At 42.0% G+C, this 19,299-nt stretch overlaps 1 protein-coding gene across 2 annotated transcripts in view; it reads right to left on the minus strand.

The window, feature by feature from the left end:
- Nucleotides 1–3,478: 3,478 nt before the first annotated feature.
- LOC126424809 (signal recognition particle receptor subunit alpha homolog) overlaps nt 3,479–19,299 on the minus strand; it is a 70,729-nt gene continuing 54,908 nt past the window's right edge. For both annotated transcript variants that reach the window (XM_050087600.1, XM_050087599.1), the window contains 3 exons: nt 18,624–18,751; nt 8,491–8,667; nt 3,479–5,574 (listed from right to left, as the gene is read on the minus strand). In XM_050087600.1, the coding sequence (XP_049943557.1) occupies nt 5,449–5,574; nt 8,491–8,667; nt 18,624–18,751 (431 nt within the window). In that variant the 3' untranslated portion in view covers nt 3,479–5,448. The remainder of the gene's footprint in view (nt 5,575–8,490; nt 8,668–18,623; nt 18,752–19,299) is intronic.

Consider the following 19,299-nt stretch of genomic DNA (forward strand, 5'->3'; position numbering starts at 1 on the left):
ATATCATCATGTCTGCTTTTTCTTTGTTATTCTTAGTTTCAGTTTCTGTCTTCCATGAATGTCCACACACCAACTTTGGTTTCACTAACAGCCTTTATACACATCAAAAAAGTTTTACATATTCTCCGTTCCTAGAGTTCCAGAACCTGTACAGAAAATTGGAATAGAAATCAACAGAAACACCATTTGCGCCCTTTATATTGCTCATGAAAACCACACATTCCATTCAACCATACAGCAGGACCTTCAGAGGTGGTGGTCCAGATTCCTGTAAACACTGGTACCTCTAATACCCAATAGCATGTCCCCTTGCATTGATGCATGCCTGTATTCATCTTGGCATACTATTCACAAGTTCATCAAGGCAATGTTGGTCCAGATTGTCCCATTCCTCAACGGCGATTCAGCGTAGATCCCTCAGAGAGGTTGGTGTGTCACGTCGTCCATAAACAGCCCTTTTCAATGTATCCCAGGCACGTTCGACAGGGTTCATGTCTGGAGAACATGCTGGCCACTGATGTCATTATCCTGAAGGAAGTCATTCACAAGATGTGCGTGATGGGGGCTTGAATTGTCATTCATGAAGACGAATGCCTTGCCAATATGATTGCACTATCAGTCGGAGGATGCCATTCACTTATCGCACAGCTGTTACAGCGCCTTGCAGCAGCATATGTCGACCCCACACAATACCACCCCAAAACAGCAGGGAACCTCCGCCCTGCTGCACTCGCTGGACGGTGCGTCTGTGGTGTTCAGACTGACCAGGTTGCCTCCAAATAGGACTCCGACAATTGTCTGGTTGAAAGCATATGCAACACTCATTGGTGAAGGTAACATGATGCCATGTTGTTGGACCCATCTATATCGCACTGCATGGTGGTGTGGTTATAAAGATGGACCTCACCGTGGATGTCAGGAGTGAAGTTGCGCGTCATGCAGCCTATTGCGCACAGTTCGACTCTTAACACATCATCATGTAGCTGAACGAAAAGCATTATTCAACATGTTGACATTGCTGTCAGGGTTCCTCTGAGCAATAATCCACAGGTAGCAGTCATCCACTGCAGTAGTAGCCCTTGTGCGGCCTGAGCGAGGCATGTCATTGACAGTTCCCGTCTCTCTGTATCTCCTCCATGTCCGAATAACATTGTTTTGGTTCACTCTGAGACGCCTGGATACTTGCCTTGTTGAGAGCCCTTCCTGGCACAAAGGAACGATGTGGACACGATCGAACCACAGTATCGACTGTTTAGGAGCAGTTGAACTACAGACAACATGATCCGTGTATCTCCTTCCTGGTGGAATGACTGGAACTGATTAGCTGTCGGCCCCCTCCGTCTAATAGGCGCTGCTCATGCATGGTTGTTTACATCTTTGGATGGGTTTAGTGACATCTCTGAACAGTCAATGGACCTATGCCTGTGATACAATATCCACAGTCAACGTCTGTCTTCAGGAGTCCTGGGAATTGGGGTGATGCAAAACTTTTTTTGATGTGTGTATATGACCAGAATTTCTTGGGGATTTGTGAGATTTCCTTCAATAATGTTCTGCTAATGCATTCTTTGAAGGCTTCATGCAAGACCACCTTGACAGGCAAATGCATTTTGTTCAGTATTTTTCTATCAATGGCCCTATGATTTGTTTTATGCCTATTATATAGTAGCCTGTTTCTTTTTGGCCATATCCGTCCAGTGCATGATGAACTATTCTTTGAAAGGTGAATATGTTCAAGAACTAAAAAATTGGGGTCTATTCAACTTTGAGAGTCCAAATGAGAAGCTACTCAATACAAATATTAAGTAGTAAAACTGATTTGCAAGCCATTTGAGACACACCAGACTGAAAGGTTTCCACTACACTGGGAGCAATGCGAATGTTGAAAGGAAACTTTTGTAATTTCTGTATTTAACTGAGACTAAGATGATTCTGAATATAAGACAACCCTCTTCTTTTAAAGAGGCTCTTTGAGAAAATTTTATTTTGAACATATTCTGATTAAGCTTATGGCATTTATTGACTGTCTACATTTTGACAGTACAGAACATGTCAGTTTGGATTAGTTTTTACCTTCATTTCCATGTTTGCTCACTATCTAAGCCAGTCGTCTGTGGTATTACCATTTTTAATAAAAATGATATTTGCACCTAACCAATGAGATGAGAAAAGAGACAGTATAATCCTACATACAAGCGGCAATGAAATTTGTAATCTTAGTTTTCATAAATGTTAGGTTTTTCTTCTGAATATGTCACAATTTCGAAGTTGTGATTATGTTGGCACCTGAGACCACAGCTCTTTTTCCAAATACATAGCAGATTTCATATCTATACTGACATGATAATATGACTATAATTTCTTTCATTTCTTGTTTCCAAATACATCTTCTGCCCACTGCTCTCTCAGTCGGAGAGTATAAACAGCAACCGACACATTGTCGTTTGTGCCCAGCCTACCACAACACTACTGCACGTAACATGTACATACGGCACTGGCCCCTATCTAGACTTACCGTCTCCTACAGATATGCCTGCTACTGTTGAGTATTTGTCCATTTTCATGTCAATTCAGTTCCGACTACAAATGAAAACGCAGGTAACTTGCAAAAAGATGTAGTTACTATCCGTTTTTCATCGCAACTACAAAAATAGTTGCATTTTTTCCTTTTGATAATGTACAATATATATCGGTAAAATCAATGTTACAATTTTTTTCAAACAGAGCTAATTAACAAGTGTTATTAGTTTTTTGGTAACTTTCTCCGAAACAGTAGAACAAATTCTATCCTCTATGTGGCATTATGGAGCTCATCCCCTCAACATCTGTGGAATGTGCACGAGAGGTGCGACAGTGGACAGTCTATGCTATGTGGAGGATAAACGACAATTGTCTGTGGCACTCACCTGGTCTCACATGAAGTTAAATAATAATTAAAAAAGAAAATCCATGTGAATGAAAGGATTAAATAATACCCCAGTTAAACAAATCTTAGCAAAGTTAGACATTGCCAGTGACTGCACCTGCAGCAGAAGTACAAACACTAGTGTCAGCAACTTTGTGACATGCTTCAGAACCGTCCTGAATTCTTCAAAACAAATATTCTTGTCACCTCAGTTGCCAAAGTGTCAGTAAATGTGAACTGACCTCTATATTAATCTATACTGCTACATAAAAAAAGGTTAATTCGGGAAAAGTAATTTAATCTGCAAATGGAAGCTGACCAGTATATTCTGAATGACAAATTTGGGGAAAAAACCTCTTCTTATGATCGGGTGAATGTCTTAACTACATTACCACACCCTTCTTACTTATTTACACCACCTTGACTATGCAGACTACACGCAAAACAAAACGTATGACAGTGTTTCCAGACAAAGAGCTTAATTTTTAACACAAATGGGGCAATCTCTGATTTTGTTCATGAAAGGAAAAGGGAGAATTGGGAATGTTGGTGACAGAGCAAAAACAACTCAACAAAGAATGCTATTTTTGATTTATTAATGAAAAATATGCATTTTCACATGAATAAGATAACAACAGATGTACAATAACAAAACTTTTTATAGGAATCTATGTAACAAGACATCTTGCACTGAGGTTAATAAGCCACCACCTCCAACATTTGCTGAGAGAAAATTAACTTCAACCGATACGAACAGCATTGGAAGTTAGTCATGAATCTCAAACAAAGGGTCTGTTTTACACAGTACCAATAAAGTGGGTTCCAAGTTTGCAGGAGGCAACAACATAGTGAATACTAAAAATGATATTAACACACATGCACTACACATATGCTGAAGCTACCTAACAAATAAAATCTTACGACACTTGAAAAGTATATACTTATAAATATCACAGTTTGAAAATAAAATTGGATACGACAGGTAACACAATACAGGTGCACTGAAATTGCTCTCCTATACAAGAATTTAACATATGGACTGTTTCTCAGAAGCAATTTTGTAGTTATTGTCAGTTTTATACTTATAACTACCAGAAGTAGACTATTTACGTCACACCTTTATTATGTTTTGACACTGATATAGCGGAGAGGAAAACTGGAAGCAGATTTACCAGTACAATAATTTAACATAAAAACTGCCATTTCTTTACATATGCTGTGAAAAGATACACAAAATATTCTAAATAATGTTTTACACAATGTTTATATCTGCTTCACAAGCAAAAGGATACAAAGAACCATCTTTAAAGTAAGCAAATGCTCTGTTCCACTGTAATTCTTTATTTACAAATCTCTGAAGTTCTTTAATTATAGTCAATGTTGTGGCCTACAAATGAGCAAATTTGCAGTTTCTGCATGAATTAAGTGCTTTTGGCAACTGCAGAAGGTACTAAAAATTGTAAATCAACTAAGCAGTTAAAGATCCTTTGCAAGTGTAAACTGATATGAGTAAAAGCTGCAACTGATATTTACCAAGCTTGCAAACTAAAGCAGTACTTCTTTAAATTACATTTTATAATCTGTTGTATAGACAACTGTCAACCTAAGTTTAGAAGGTTAAGTATCTATATGATCAATAATATTGGTTTACATATATTCAAACAGTTCTTAACATTTCTTATCACAATCACAATTACATAACTTCAAACTCTTTATAAACCGGAACTAGAGTGCTTAACTGTGTTGGCTGATACTTATGACAGCATCACATGAGACTAGAAAAACAATACCTAAATCTGTATGCAGGATTACTGTACTCAATTATATATTTACAAAAGTTAAAGAAATTCTCTCTCTAAGGACCTTAAAATCATATATTTTTTAAAGCATCAAGTTTCTGATTATGGTTTAAGAAATGGCAGTGATTTAAGTATGGCAGCCAGTTTGTGGTTCATTTGATAATCAGGTTATTTTTCATACAAGTTTTTCGAAAGTGCTTTGCATACTTCCTAGATCAATCAATACATATGCACTTTTAAATTCATTCAAATTGCCACATAAGAGGGGAGAAGGAGAAGGACGAGGAGGAGGGAGAAATAGAGCAGACTCCTGTCAAAATTTCTTAGTCACTGAAAGTGGAGATTTAAGAGGTCATTTCATGACACATAAGAGCACCCAAAATTAAATTATAAAGTGGCTTACTATTCACTACAATAACGTGAAGGCACTGATTATATATAATAGCTCTCAAATGCTGTTAGCTCACCAGTGCACGATTTGTTTTAAAAACCACTTCAGTAAGTACTTAAAATATCACGAAATTTCAAAACAAAAGGGCAGGGACACTAAAAACCAACCTTTCAAATTTTATATAATTTCCTGTAAAAATTTAATTCAGCACCTGTGGTAGCAGAGACAGTAAAATACGGCAGAATGGCACAAATCAAACACTGGCAGCTAGAGAAATTGCTTCTGAGATACTGACAGAATAATAGACACACAGAGGCTTGCAGAGGGACAGGGAGCTGCCCAGCTGTCGGCAATCACTTCATGAGCGCGCTCACCACTACTTTTGCATTGAGTGACTTAAGGTCAGTGTAAGTCTGACCGGTACCCACGAACACTATCGGCTGTCCAGTGATGTATGTCATGGATATAGCTGCACCAACCTGCACAAAGCAAATTGTCACTATAATCTCTGTAGCAGCACATTCTTACCATCTAAGTTATAAATAACATAGGTTGGATCAGTAACTTTTTTAGAAAATATAGCAATTAACATATTTTGCTTTTTGGGAAAAACTCTCCAGTCAATCCGAAACACAATTCATCGTGTTACTTTACACTTTTTTTATACGTAACAGCGTAGGGTAAAGCAAAGGGAAAGGCTGAGTGGGAACTCGGCACTTAACCACACAGGGCATTGTTGTAATAAAATGGCAAAGGTTGCAAATTTGTGCTGCACTGGGACTCAAAACCAGATGCTTCACTTCTTTAGAAGGGATTCCACAACTGCCTAGGCCATCAGGACATGCGTTCAGTCCAGTGTAAATTCCCAACTTATCACATGCTGTCCCTTGTCCACTAATCCCCTTACTCGCAAATAATTGATTCCCGTAAGAGCTCAGAAGATATTATTGCACCCACACTGAAACAAACATCAAGGAGCCTCACACTCTTACACAACTGTATATACATGCACAACAGAGCAGAGAACACTCAGATATATGTATTTCTGTAAGAGGGCAACAGCTCCACGGTATTTGTTTCAGGGCGGGTGCAGCAATATCATCCAAATTCGTACTCGAGACAATTAGTGAGTAGGGTGGGGTAGGGTGGGGTGGGGTGTTAGAGGAGGAGTGATACTGCATTGCAGCGAGCGATAAGTTGGATCAGGTAGAACCTGAGTCCTGATGGCCGAGACGGTTAAGGTAACTGCTCTAGCAAAGTGGAGCATCCAGGGTCGAGACCAGGTCTGGCAGACATTTTCTACTTTTGTAATTGCATTACTACAATGCCCTGTGCAGTTAGAGGTCAACTGCTTCCCACCCATCCTTTCCCTCCACTTCCCCATCTTCATATAAATATATGCACCGGCCACATCATCACGAGTAGTGTCCATTCTGTCAGACATATCGGACAAATGGACACCACTCAGATATACAGCCTGCTTTCCACTCTCAATATTAACATTTTTCTGTTGGATACGATAGACATGGCATACGTGACTTATTCCGGTTCAAAAGCTACTTTGTTTAACACTGTTTATGTTCCTCTCTGTCACGCTGACTACTGCTAAATCGCACATTGTCTTTCCCCGGTCTGTTCATTATTGGTATGTGCTTCCTTCTCTTTCTCCTATTTCCTAGTTGTTTTCTCCTAAAACAAATAATCAGTTCTTAATATTTCATTTCTTTCTGTGCCTTTGTCAGCTCAGTTTCAACTTTTTGCAAGAAACACACAGGCAACGAATGATGAAAAAGAAAAAAGAAAAAAATTTCAAGGGTAGCACAAAATATGTTACACACCATCGGACAGAAAAGTGAAGCACCCAGAAGATATAGTTGGGTGTCTCTGTAACGACTGTATAGATACACACGATTGACATTTATATAAATGATTACAGTTGAAATTCTCTGTGACAGGTAGAACATCCACCAGAGCACATGAGCAATGTTCGTGTTTAGCTTGTTACAAGGCCTGATAGGATACATAAATGCTGTCAACAGTGTCCGACGTTGAAAAATGCTGGGCAGTGGCGACAGTGGTTTGATGTTGGACTGCACGGGAATACGAGGGCAGGCATATTCGCCAGCACAGTTCTGGTTGACCAGGTCTGACCACCACATGGTAGGATCGCTACATTGTGCACCAAGCACATTGTAGCCCCTTCACGTCTGTGCCTGGCATCCAAAAATGAGTAATGGACTACCTGAAACATTCTGTGTCAACCTGGACCATTGGTGGGAGAGTAGCCAGGCTAGGGAATTACTGCCCCACTTAAAACTGCTAGTAACACCATAACACCAACAGCTGCATTTGGAGCGGAGCTTTGACTGCTGATAAATAGCACTGCACTGTGTTCAGTGATGAACCGCAGTTCTGTACTAACACAGGTAAGCATCAGCAAGTATGGTGTCACCCTGAGGAAAGGTGGTGTTACTCCAGGCATTATGGCGTGGGGAGCAACATGGTGTGACTTCAGGTAACAGCTGGCAGTGATTGAGGGAACTCTGATGGCACAACCGAACATCCTGTAGCCCCATTTGCTACCCCTCACACAATTTTATTGTAGCGCTGTTTTTCAACAGGACAACGCCTGCCAACACAGGCATGGCAAGTATCTATGAACTGTGTGTGATGTGATGGTACTGCCGTGCCGACCAAGATTCTCAGTTCTGTCTCCAACTATGTCCAAGTGCCAGTACTGGCATATCACGGACAAATTACAATGGCTGTGTGCCAGCAGGAGAGGATACATCGGCATTATGACATGACAGTCTGTGCAAGCACCAGGCTATAGAATGTGCAATGTCATACTGACAAGTGGGCTAATGCTGTGAAGTTCTTTGTACATGTGACATGATATTTGCAATCACTGAAATAACATCTGATAGCCTATCAACATATGAAGTTTCATTTTGAGTTTCTACTGCTTGTCTTCGTGCCTGTGCAACCCTCTCTTGGTCAGCAATGTAATCAGATCTTTCTCCAACTGATAATATTCAGAGCATTATGGGCAGGGCCCTCCAAAGAAATGTGATTTTGAAGATATAACATGCCAATTTGGCACGTCTTCCTCAGGACAGCACGTTATTGACTTGCTCAATTTGTGAAGATTTTTCCTCTTTAATAAATCATCAGATTTCCCTGAAATTATCATAATTTGTTTGTCTGTACATGTACACAACATCTTACATTTCTGTCCCATTTGGATAATTTCTTCACAGCGTGCCCCCCTCCCCCACCCTTTTTTTTTGGAAAAAAAAAAAATTGTATTTAATATCAAGAACAAATTTATGGAAGATACCGCATCACGGATAAAATGCTAACTGGAAAGTGCACAAAAGCTCCTCTTTGCTTACCTTGTCATCAATAGTATCAAACTTGGTGAGCACTATTCCGTCGACCAGGTGGGGGTTGTCCATGGAAGAGTAGTCTGCAAGAGCCTGGTTGAATTTGACAAGCTGGTCCACAGCCTCATTTCCAACCAGCGCCTCACCCACAAACAACACCAAGTCTGGTTGGTTCACCTTGATCAGCTGCAACAACGTTAATCAGAAATGTGACATTTCTTTTGTAAAACCATAAATGCAGATGCGAGCAGCATGTTCTGGAGTATTTATCTAAAACTGATTGCTGTTTACAGTTTTCACTATAGTTTTCCCTCTTAGATAAGGTTATAAGATGAACTACAACAAAGTATAGTAAGGGTAATGGATGCTGAGGGAAATTTGTTAGGAAATGAGACACTACAAGTAATACACGAGTTTTACTATTTGGTCAGCAAAGTGATTGACAATGGCCTATGTAAAGAGGAAAAAAAAAATGTAGATTGGGAAAAACAAGAAAACCATTTCTGGAACAGGGAAATTTGTCAACTCCTGATACAAATTTAAATGTTAGAATGTTCTTTCTGGAGCTGTTTGCTTCGAGTGTAGCCTCATAAGGAAGTGAAACATCGACAGTAACCTTTTGAAACGTGCTCTTACAGAAGAATACTGAAGATTTGATGAGTAGATCAAATAACTAATGAGGCGGAACTGAATCAGCTGGGCAAGAAAGAAATCTAGTACACAATTTGACTAAAAGAAGGGCACAGTTGACAGGACACATCCTCAGGCATCAGGAAATTGTCAATCTGGCAATGGAGAGAAATAGCTAGGATGAAAACTTTAGAGGACGGCCAAGAGTTGACTACAGTAAGCAGATTCATATAGAGGTAAGTGGCAATAATTATATAGAGATGAAGAAACTTGCACACAATAAGATTCTGCACTGAGGGCCACATCAAACTAGTCTTTGGACTACAGACCACAACAATATTTTCGCACAACCTGGAAGTATAAACAGCATTTGAAGAAGCAAGAAATATAGCCAAATGAGGGGAAAAAAACCATGAAGTCAGAAGAAAGACACTTAGATTAGTGGTCAGCAACATTGCAAGATACAACTGTCTTACCATTTTTGTCAGCAATACAATGTTTGTCCCAAAAGTTTTGAGAATAAAATTCTCCAGTGAACTAGAAGGGCTAAGGTGATGGAGTCATTGGCACAGATGGTGGTGAGATGTTTTGGCTAATGAATGTGACTTGGTTCAGTTACCTATGGAAAGTGACAAGAGTGAGAACTGTGTTTTGTGCATAGAGTGTCTTCATGATACGTCAGAATACAAGATGCAGTAGTTAATTGAGGAGTAATAAACAATCAAATTTTGCATTAAACTAAAAAATCGGGTTCTGAGTTGGTGGGCCTAATTCGGGAAGCTTTCATGGAGAAAGCCTTGTCCCAGCCAAGAATTTACAAGTAGCACAAGATATTCCAGGAGGGTTGAGGAAACACTGATGGCAACTGTGTTACGAGCATCTGTCATGTCCCAAATGCACCAAAGTGTACGGAAAGCAGAAAAAGTTTTTACACGGGGATCAATATCTGAATAAAAAAAAGATTACAGCAGTAGTTTGTAATATGCCTAAATCTAATGTTTACTGGATTATGAGAAACAAAATATTAACAGAAAAATGTTCGCAACAGTGCTGACTGACGAACAGACGGAAACACGTGTTGAAGTGTCATGAGTTGTTTAAATGCAGCAGAAGTGAGCATAATTTTTTTGAACATAGTAGTGACAGGCCTTTGAGAGATGCTGCCTTTTTGATTTGTGATATTGTGATGCTTCGGGCACAAAATTGTCACTAAGTGCCTGCTGTTCAAAAAAATGGCTATTGAAAAAACTTGACACCTGAACACGAAGTGAGTCGCTTAGCAGCAGCATTGCCACATCTGCAGCGGCAGCATATTTGTTTTGTTTTGTTTTGCTTTAGGGTGCAAAAAATAACTGGAGTCAAGTCAAAACTATAGAATATGAACACAGAAAGGCGTTTAACGACTATTACATTAGTAGCAATTGACGGAAGAGAAGAAAGCCAAAAACAGGCACTTGGAAAAAGTGTTAATAAAGACACCACACAGAAACTGAGGTACAAGACTAAAAATTAAATGGCCTTCACCATATTGCTTCGGCGGATAAAAATTAAAATGCAATCGACAGCCCACATGTCATTCGCTAAAATGGCTCATAAATCAGACAGCAAACCCAAGCTGGAACATTAATGGTTTAAAAAAAAAAATAATAAAAAAATAAAAAAAAATAAAAAAAGAACGGCATTCTGTCAGGAAGTGGCAGACCGTTAAAATTTGGGCACAATGTGTACAAAGTGGTTGGGTAGCGCCACTTAGCAAATGACGATGGCTATGCAGCCAAGTTAAAATAATCTCCTCCTGGCAGGAGGGCTGAGAGGAGTTCGTCCAAGGTGCTGGGAGATGCTTAATAAGCCGGCTTATTGCCGTGAAGAGAGGACGATTGGCGATGCCAAAGGGACACCACCACCTGCCACTTGTAGACTGAGGAAAGAGGACTGCAGCCTTGGCAGCAGCGTCAGCATCATCATATCCTGGCAGACCAACATGAGCAGGAACTCGCAGAAACATCACACTGGCTCCACTAAGAGTGAGCAAGTGACAGCTTTCCTTGACCCGCTGCATTAAGGGATGGGCAGTGTACAGCGCACATAGACTTTGAAGGGCACTGAGTGAGTCTGAGCAGAGGACACAATTGAAAAGGCTGTGTCATCGGATGTCCTCCGTGGCCTGCTACAAGGCGAAGAGCTCGACGGTAAATACTGAGAAGTGTGCTGGAAGCCAATATCGAAAGACACTGGTGCCAATGACGAAGGCACACCCGACCCCATGGTCAATCTGAGAGCCTACAGTGTATACAAAGGTACTATCGCAAAGTTCCATGCGAAGGTCGTGAAACTTAAGGTGACAGACCGAGGCTGGAGTAGTGTCCTTAGGAAGCGAATGAAGGCCAAGGTTAACATACATGGGCCGTGCCATGAAGGGTTCAGACCTATGGGGAAAGTTTCACGTAGTGTGAATGTAAGCCACCATAGCAAGTGCCGAAAGTGAACTCCAGGAGGTAACTGAGAAGAGGGATGAGCCCTATACTGACGATCAGAGGAACCATCAAAGAAGGAGGCATAGGAGGGGTGGAAACGCATGGGAGACAAACGACATGCATAACTGCTGAAGAGAAAGTCACAGCGGTACGACAGTGGTAGTTCAGCAGCTTCAGCAAACAGACTCTTAACCGGGCTGGTGTAAAAGGTGTGCCTGGCCGAATGGATGCCTTGATGGTACGTAGTGGTGAGATGGCGTAAGAGGGATGAGCATGCAGACACACAAACAAATCACCCATAGTCGAGTTTCGAACGGACAAGTGACCGTTGCAAATGGAGGAGGTTGGTTTGATCGGCACCCCAGGAAGTACCACCGAGGGACTGCATACACGAGCTGCCAGGTAAGATACATGGGAGGACCAAGAGACTTTCCTATCGAGCATGGGCCCCATGAATTTCATAGTTTCAATGAACGGAAGGGCAACAGCTGCAAGATATAGAGGTGGTGGGAGAAACCATTTGTGCTGCCAGAAATTCATACAGACGGTTTTGTCAGTGGAAAAGCGAAAGCCATTGTCGATGCTCCAGGAGTAAAGACGATCGAGATAATGCTGAAGACACCACTCAGACAGGTGCATGGAGAATTGCAATAGATGGCAGAATCATCAACAAAAAGGGAGCCAGAGATGCCCGGTGGGAGACAGGCCATTAATGCGATAGCAAAGAGGACGATGCTCAGGATGTAACCTTGAGGCACACTATTTTCCAGGATAAAGGTATCCAACAAGGCAGAACCCACACACACCTTGAGAACTCGGTCTTGTAAAAACACCCGAAAAAAAAAAAAAAAACATGGCAGGTACCCACGGAAGCCCAACGTGTAAAGAGTACGGAGAATACCAGTTCTCCAGCAAGTGTGTAGGCCTACTCCAAATCAAAAAACATGGCCACAGTCTTGGATTTCTGCAGAAAACCATTCATGACATGGGTGGACAAAGCAATGAGATGGACAACTGCAGAACGCCGCGCCCAAAATCCACACCGCATTCGTCAGTAAATTGCGTGACTCGAGCCGCCACACAAGCCAGGCATGAATCATACATTCCATCACCTTGTAAACGCAGTTGGTAAGGGAGATTGGTCGGTAGCTAGAAGGAAGGTTTTTGTCCTTACCGGGCTTATGTATGGGTATCATGGTGGCTTCACACCAGTGTCCAGGATATGTGCTCTCTGCCCAGATGCGGTTGTATGTGTTAAGCAGAAAGTGTTTGCCCACAAGAGAAAGGTGCTGCAACATCTGAATGTGGATGGAACCTGGCCCTGGGGCAGAGGATCTGGATGAATTGAGAGCATGATCTAGCTCCCTCATAGTAAAGATGGCATTGTAGCACGCACAATTTGGAGAAGAGAAGGGTATCGCCCGAGCCTCCTCTGCTCGTTTCCGATGGAGTAAGGCAGGATGATAGTGGGAAGAGCTTGAAACTTCTGCAAAATGGCAGCCCAAGGTGTTGGAGATAGCAACCGTGTCCACGATGACATCGTCAGCTACTGTCAGGCCAGAAATTGGAGGATGGATCTTGGTTCCAGAGAGCCATCGGAGGTTGGTCCACACGACAGAGGAAGATGTGGAGCTGTTAAAAGAACTAGTGAATGAAATCTAGCTAGCTCTTTGGCTATCCAAAAGAACACGACAACACCTTGCAGGCATCTGTTTATAATGAATGCAGTTGGCCAGCATAGAGTGGTGGTTAAAAATGCGGAGAGCATGTCTCCATGCACGAATTGCGCTGCGGCAAGCCTCAGTTCATCAAGGGCCTGGGACATTACATGGTAAAGAGGAAGTTTGGGGGGGGGGGGGGGGGGGGATGGGGGGGATGGAACGTTCTGCAGTAGTAAGGATAACGTTTGTTAGATATTTTACATGGTGATCACAACTGGGGAAATCTTGTTCTTCAAACGTCACCAGGGAGGAGTAAAGCTACCAGTCAGCCTTAGGAAGCTCCCATTTAGGCGTGCACGCGGATTTGGTTGGAGTCAGCAAACAGAAATCGTCGCTCGAGTAGGTGTCAGAATGGACCACTCAAGACGATGGGCAAGCTGGACAGTGCAGAAGGAGAGGTCCAAATGGAAAAAGGTGTGTGAGGAGTCGGAAAAGAAAGTGGGTACCCCAATGTTACGGCAGAAGACGTTAAGTTGGTTAAGAAGGTCGGTCAAGAGGGCACACCTCCGACCGGTCCTGGGAGAACCCCAAAGGGGAGGATGTGCATTAAAGTCACCGAGTAGCAAAAATGGGGGAGGTAGCTGCCCAATAAGCTGTAGAAAGTCTGCCCTGCTGACAGTGAATGACGGAGGGACATATATGGTACAGAGGAAAAAAAGTCAGGTTGGGAAGGAAAAGGCAAACTGCAACAGCTTTAAGACTGGTAGTCAGGGAGATGGGTTGACTATGAATGTCATCCCATATGAGCAGCATGACACCCCCATGAGATGGAATGCCAACCTCAGGGGCAAGAACAAAACGAATCGGTAAGAAATGTGAAAGCTCAGAGCGGTCGTGAGGGCGCAATTTTGTTTCCTGAAGGCAGAGTACAAGAGGACGTTGTGACGCTAAAAGCAGCCGTAAATCCTCCTCCTGGGACCAAAGACCACAAACGTCCTATTGGAGGAGAGTCATGATGAGAAAAAGATGTAGGGGTGTCACCTCAGCGGCTGCCGAGTGACAGCTGAGGCAGAGGCACTAGCACAGGGCACAGAAGCAGGATCCTGCTCCATGGGACCCACAGAAGCACCAGCTTGCTTGTGCAGCCAGTCTGTGGATTACAACACTGAAAAACGGTTATTGATGTACACCGGCGACACAAAGGCTGCCTGGGCTAAGGTATCACGCGGCAACACTGTCGAAGAGGGGTATCACGCGGCGATACCATCGAAGACTATCTTCGATGTGGTGAAGGAGAGGACCGTCTGCCTGTGGTGGACATCTTCCAGCCATTCCGGTTAGATCAAGATTCGGGTGTTTGGCCGAAGGGATGGAGGAAGTCATCACGGGAGTAATCCTGTCCTTTCCAGCCTACCTGTTGTGTAGCTGCTGGCTTCGTCCCTTGAGGTGAGAGTTTGACGGCTTGTTACAGAGCTGGCTGGCGGGATGGCGAAGCTACCTTGACGCTGGGCGAATTCACAACTTCAGAGCTGAATTAGAGTTTGCATGTCTGCATGGCCATGTCCTTCATGAAGCAAGGGTAACAAGAACAGAACTATAGGTATCAGATGGGAGAACGCTGTGTTTACGACTAGCCAGTAACTTGTGAGCAACTGGATAAACCACCTTTCCCTTTACCCGGATCTCTTGAACAGCCTGCTCATCAAGATACACTGGACAATCCCGAGAGGAGGCAGCATGGCCACCATAGCAGTTGATACAGAGGGAAGAAGGAGGTGGACAATCGCCCTCTTGAGCATCCGTACCACAGGTGATACATTTGGCTGAGTGTCGACAAGACGTTCTAGTGTGGTTGAAAAGATGACACTGGTAGCAGGGCATCGGGTTCGGAACGTATGGCTGGATGGTGATAATTTCATAGACTGCTTGGAGCTTGGACGGAAGCACCACTCTATCACAGGTGAGAGAGAGTGCAAGTGGGCACTAAGGAGCAATCAACTTTTTTTCATTACACGATGGATGGCAATGACACCCTGATCAGAAAGGTAAGAATGGATTTCGGCCTTGGTTAGACCGTTCGAGCAGGCTGGTGTAAGTTACAACACAGGAAGAATTCTAAGTTCTATGGGCCTCGACATGAACAGGGTAACCGTTGAGAAGCGAGGCAGCAAGCAATTTTGCTCTAGAATCAGAAGTGGTCTCAAAAAGAAAAGTGCCATTCTGTAAACAAGAGCAGGATTTCACAGGACCAGCAATTGCATCTACACCTTTCTGAATAATGAACGGATTTACTGTGGCAAAGGACTGACTGTCTTCAGCACGTGAGACCACGAGGAACTGTGGTGCAGTGGGAATGGCTTTGAATCATTAGTCTCATTACCCTTACTTTTCTTAGACGTTGAGTGGGAAGATGATTGACTTATCATGAGGAAATCCCCAATGATTGCCAGCATCTCTGATGGTGTGCTCCTTGCAACTGGGGGGACCCCCTCGCAAGGGGGAGCACCTGCTTTAGGTGATTGTTCACACCTCATGTAACACCTTCCGAACACCTGACAGAAGGACCAATCGGCAATTTTGGAAAGTTACAGCTTCTGGGACTAGCCTGTAGCAGGGGGTACGCGCGAACCCTAACTGTCGACCTGGGCCTGGGAATTATGCATTACCCAGTCACCTGTAACATGTCAAATGTGTGAGCTGGGATTCAGGAGCACACAGGGAGGAGGAGGAAGAGGAAGAAGAAGAAGAAGAAGAAAAAGAAGAAAGAGGATCCTCAAATGCCAAAGTGGAGGAATGAGAGAAGGGAAACATAGAAAGGAAAAGAGAGTGAAAAACAAAGGGGAGACTGTTTGCACGTCAGCGACAGAATGCAGAACATTCCCAATAATACCCCAGACATGGTCCCCAAGGGAGGGGAAAAAGAATAGCAAGAGGATAGACATGCAGCATGGAAGAGAAAAAATTCTGCAAAGGCTGGGGCCCCCATGGTAGCCAAACATGAACCCACCAAAGAGTGGCGAGCCCCCTTGGAGGAATGGCAGCACTACGGCAGTGACACGTTCCTTGGCAGAACTGTCATGGGTAGTGAGGCATGAGTTGCTCACAACTGAGCAGCAGTCAATCTCTTTGATCAATTTGTAGTTCAAACAGACACTGCTGTTGCATAAAGTGGTGTGCTTGGTGTCTGGGAGAGGAAGGGCATTCTGTTCATTGGCTTCCTACCCAGAAGGAATCAGTGATGGGAAAAACCGCCTGGTGGAAACTGATACCAGTATTTTACTTCTAAAAACCAGCATTTCTCAGTATTTGTAAGATCTGTGTTATAACAGGTCTGTATTTTTTACTAATAACTGGATAGAAGCCCATTTTATCAGTGTGTCATATCAGTGGTGCCAAATTGTTTTTTAATAAAACTTTCTCTAAAAACGAGTAATGTTTATTAGTAAACTTCATTTTAGTTAAACTGCTGATATCAATGAGCTGCAAACACACAAGAATTGGCACACCACTGCTGAGGCAATAATGCAGCTGTTGCTGTGCGAGGTGGCCTCTTAGACAATGTCTGCAGCTCTTATAAATGCATGACTTAACATGGAAAGTTGAGTTTTCACCCTTTGGCACTGACTATTCATAATGCTCAAATAGCGGTATGATCCTCTAATGTAAAACGATTTCCGAGATTTAAAAAGAATACAATAGTTCTGGGGAACCACGCGACCGCTATGGTTGCAGGTTCGAATCCTGCTTCGGGCATGGATGTGTGTGATGTCCTTAGGTTAGTTAGGTTTAAGTAGTTCTAAGTTCTAGGGGACTGATGACCTCAGAAGTTAAGTCCCATAGTGCTCAGAGCCAACAATATTTCTGGTAGTATTCAAGCCCTCATTACTTTTGGAGATATGCAGCGAATGATGTACAGACTTAGGTTTTTTTATTATCTATTCTATTTGACATATCTTTAAATGTATAATGCAAAAGTGTGAGGGAGGCAAAAAAAATTTCAGTCTTTTGGTGTCTATGTTTATTACTTAAAATAATAGTAAGAAGAAGCCAAAAATTGCTTATTTCTGAAACTGGTTATTTTGTGCAGTTTTTAAAGTTGGACTGGAGATAAAAAAATAAATTACCGTAACTGAAAACTGGTTGCTTCAGTGATAACAATCACCCCTAAGGTGAACCAATGAATGTTAGACATTATTGTGAAACACTGCAGAAATTTCCACAGATCAAACAAAACTTTATGTGCTGATATAAGGCAACACTTGCCCACATATGGCTCAGTGCACAACTAATGTTCTGAACGAATTCAGCTGGGAGCTCTTATCATCCACTGAACAGTACCGACTTTGCTCCCAGTGATTTCCATTTTTTCTTGTGCCTGAAAAAAATTCCTTTTCTCCAGTCATCATTTTCACAATGCCAAAGAGCTGAAGACAACTGTTACGTGCTGGTTCCATTCCCGGTCAGCAGAAATGTACAGCACAGGAACACGCAACTCTGATCCCAAGATATGACATGTGTATCAGTTCTGATGGGGTAAAAGTCGAAAAATAGTTGATACATCACTGTACCTGTTGCCAATACAGTTTTTCATACAACTTTCTTTTAAAGGAAGCAAAGAACAGGAAAATTTAATTTCTGGGCCAATCTCATAATTCCTTTTTAAATTATGAACTTCAATGTATTATTATTAGTTCTTGGCATGCATCTCCCCACATCGAGGTATCAGATGGTCTAGTGAAACATAACAGCTAGCAGAGTCTCACCCACTTTAAATTAAGAGGATACATTGAGTCTTGTTATGGTAATTCCAAACAGAGAAGTATAATCAATAGGTCATGTTAAATATTGTACATGCATATTTCGTGAATTTACTGTGAAGAATGCTATTTTAAGTATAAGTTGACCTTGCTACCTACTGGCACTATATTTTGTGATTGACATTGTCAAAATCAAATGTATTTTGTTAATTTGTTAAAAAGAAAAGTGATTTACATTATTGCAAAACATGTATATACAGACCCTGCAAGGTCACTAACTTATGCCAGTTTTTCCAAGTGATTTCAAAGTGGTCACCATGCCACTGAGTTTTGTAAAAATAAGAGGACACTATCTTTTGGATAGAGATCTTTGGAGGTGGCAGAGGAAGACTTTCTTTTTTGTTTGGTGTGGAGTTATAATGGCCGTACAGTAGTATGATGGCTTTTCTAAAAAAAAACAATATGTGTAGCACAAATTAGTGACATGCAATTGACTGCCTGGCCAGTGGTTGTATCACCAGGAAATCTCTATCTTTTATACAGCTGCCAAAGCAGATCAACTCACAGCACCAAAGATACAGAAACAGGAGAGGAAGCTTTTCAGTAATCACATATGGTACCTTGGCTAGCGCCCTCATTAGTGGCTCATTGTCTTGCATACGCCCTGCTGTGTCCACTAGCACCACATCCAGTCCCTGGTCCCGGGCATAGCCAATAGCCTCCATTGCAATCCCAGCTGCATCTTTGCCTGTCAAGATGAAGTAATACAGTGAACAGAAGAAATGTACATGTACATAGCAACATTTACTGTCACTATGTAACACCTGTAAGAAGAAATATTTCAAAAATAAACTACTATTACACAAAATAAGTTAGCACATACTCTCACTTGTTGACAGAACCTACTGATTTTGAGAACTAGCATTTAACACATTTATACGAGCCAGCCTACACAGCTGCAACATATGTATTTTTTTTTCAATTGTAACTGAAGATAGTTTATCTTAGACAATACCACATTATGAACGTATATTCACATTTGTTTACAGCAGAATGTTTCATATATCAAAGCTACCTGTTACAATTATTGTACAACAGTAAAAATTACAAAAAGGCAGTTTAAAGAAAAACATGAGTACTATACCTTGATCAGACTACAAAATGATCGACATCTATCTGTTTACAGGGCTGCCACTGTAGGAACATCCAACCAGATAACACAATGGTCGCACCTTCTGTTCTGGTCACCATTGTCAACTGTCTTTGTGGGAATAACTACATCCAGTAGCAGAAGAC

This window comes from Schistocerca serialis, chromosome 10 (genome assembly GCF_023864345.2).
Source record: "Schistocerca serialis cubense isolate TAMUIC-IGC-003099 chromosome 10, iqSchSeri2.2, whole genome shotgun sequence".
Lineage (NCBI taxonomy): Eukaryota > Metazoa > Arthropoda > Insecta > Orthoptera > Acrididae > Schistocerca > Schistocerca serialis.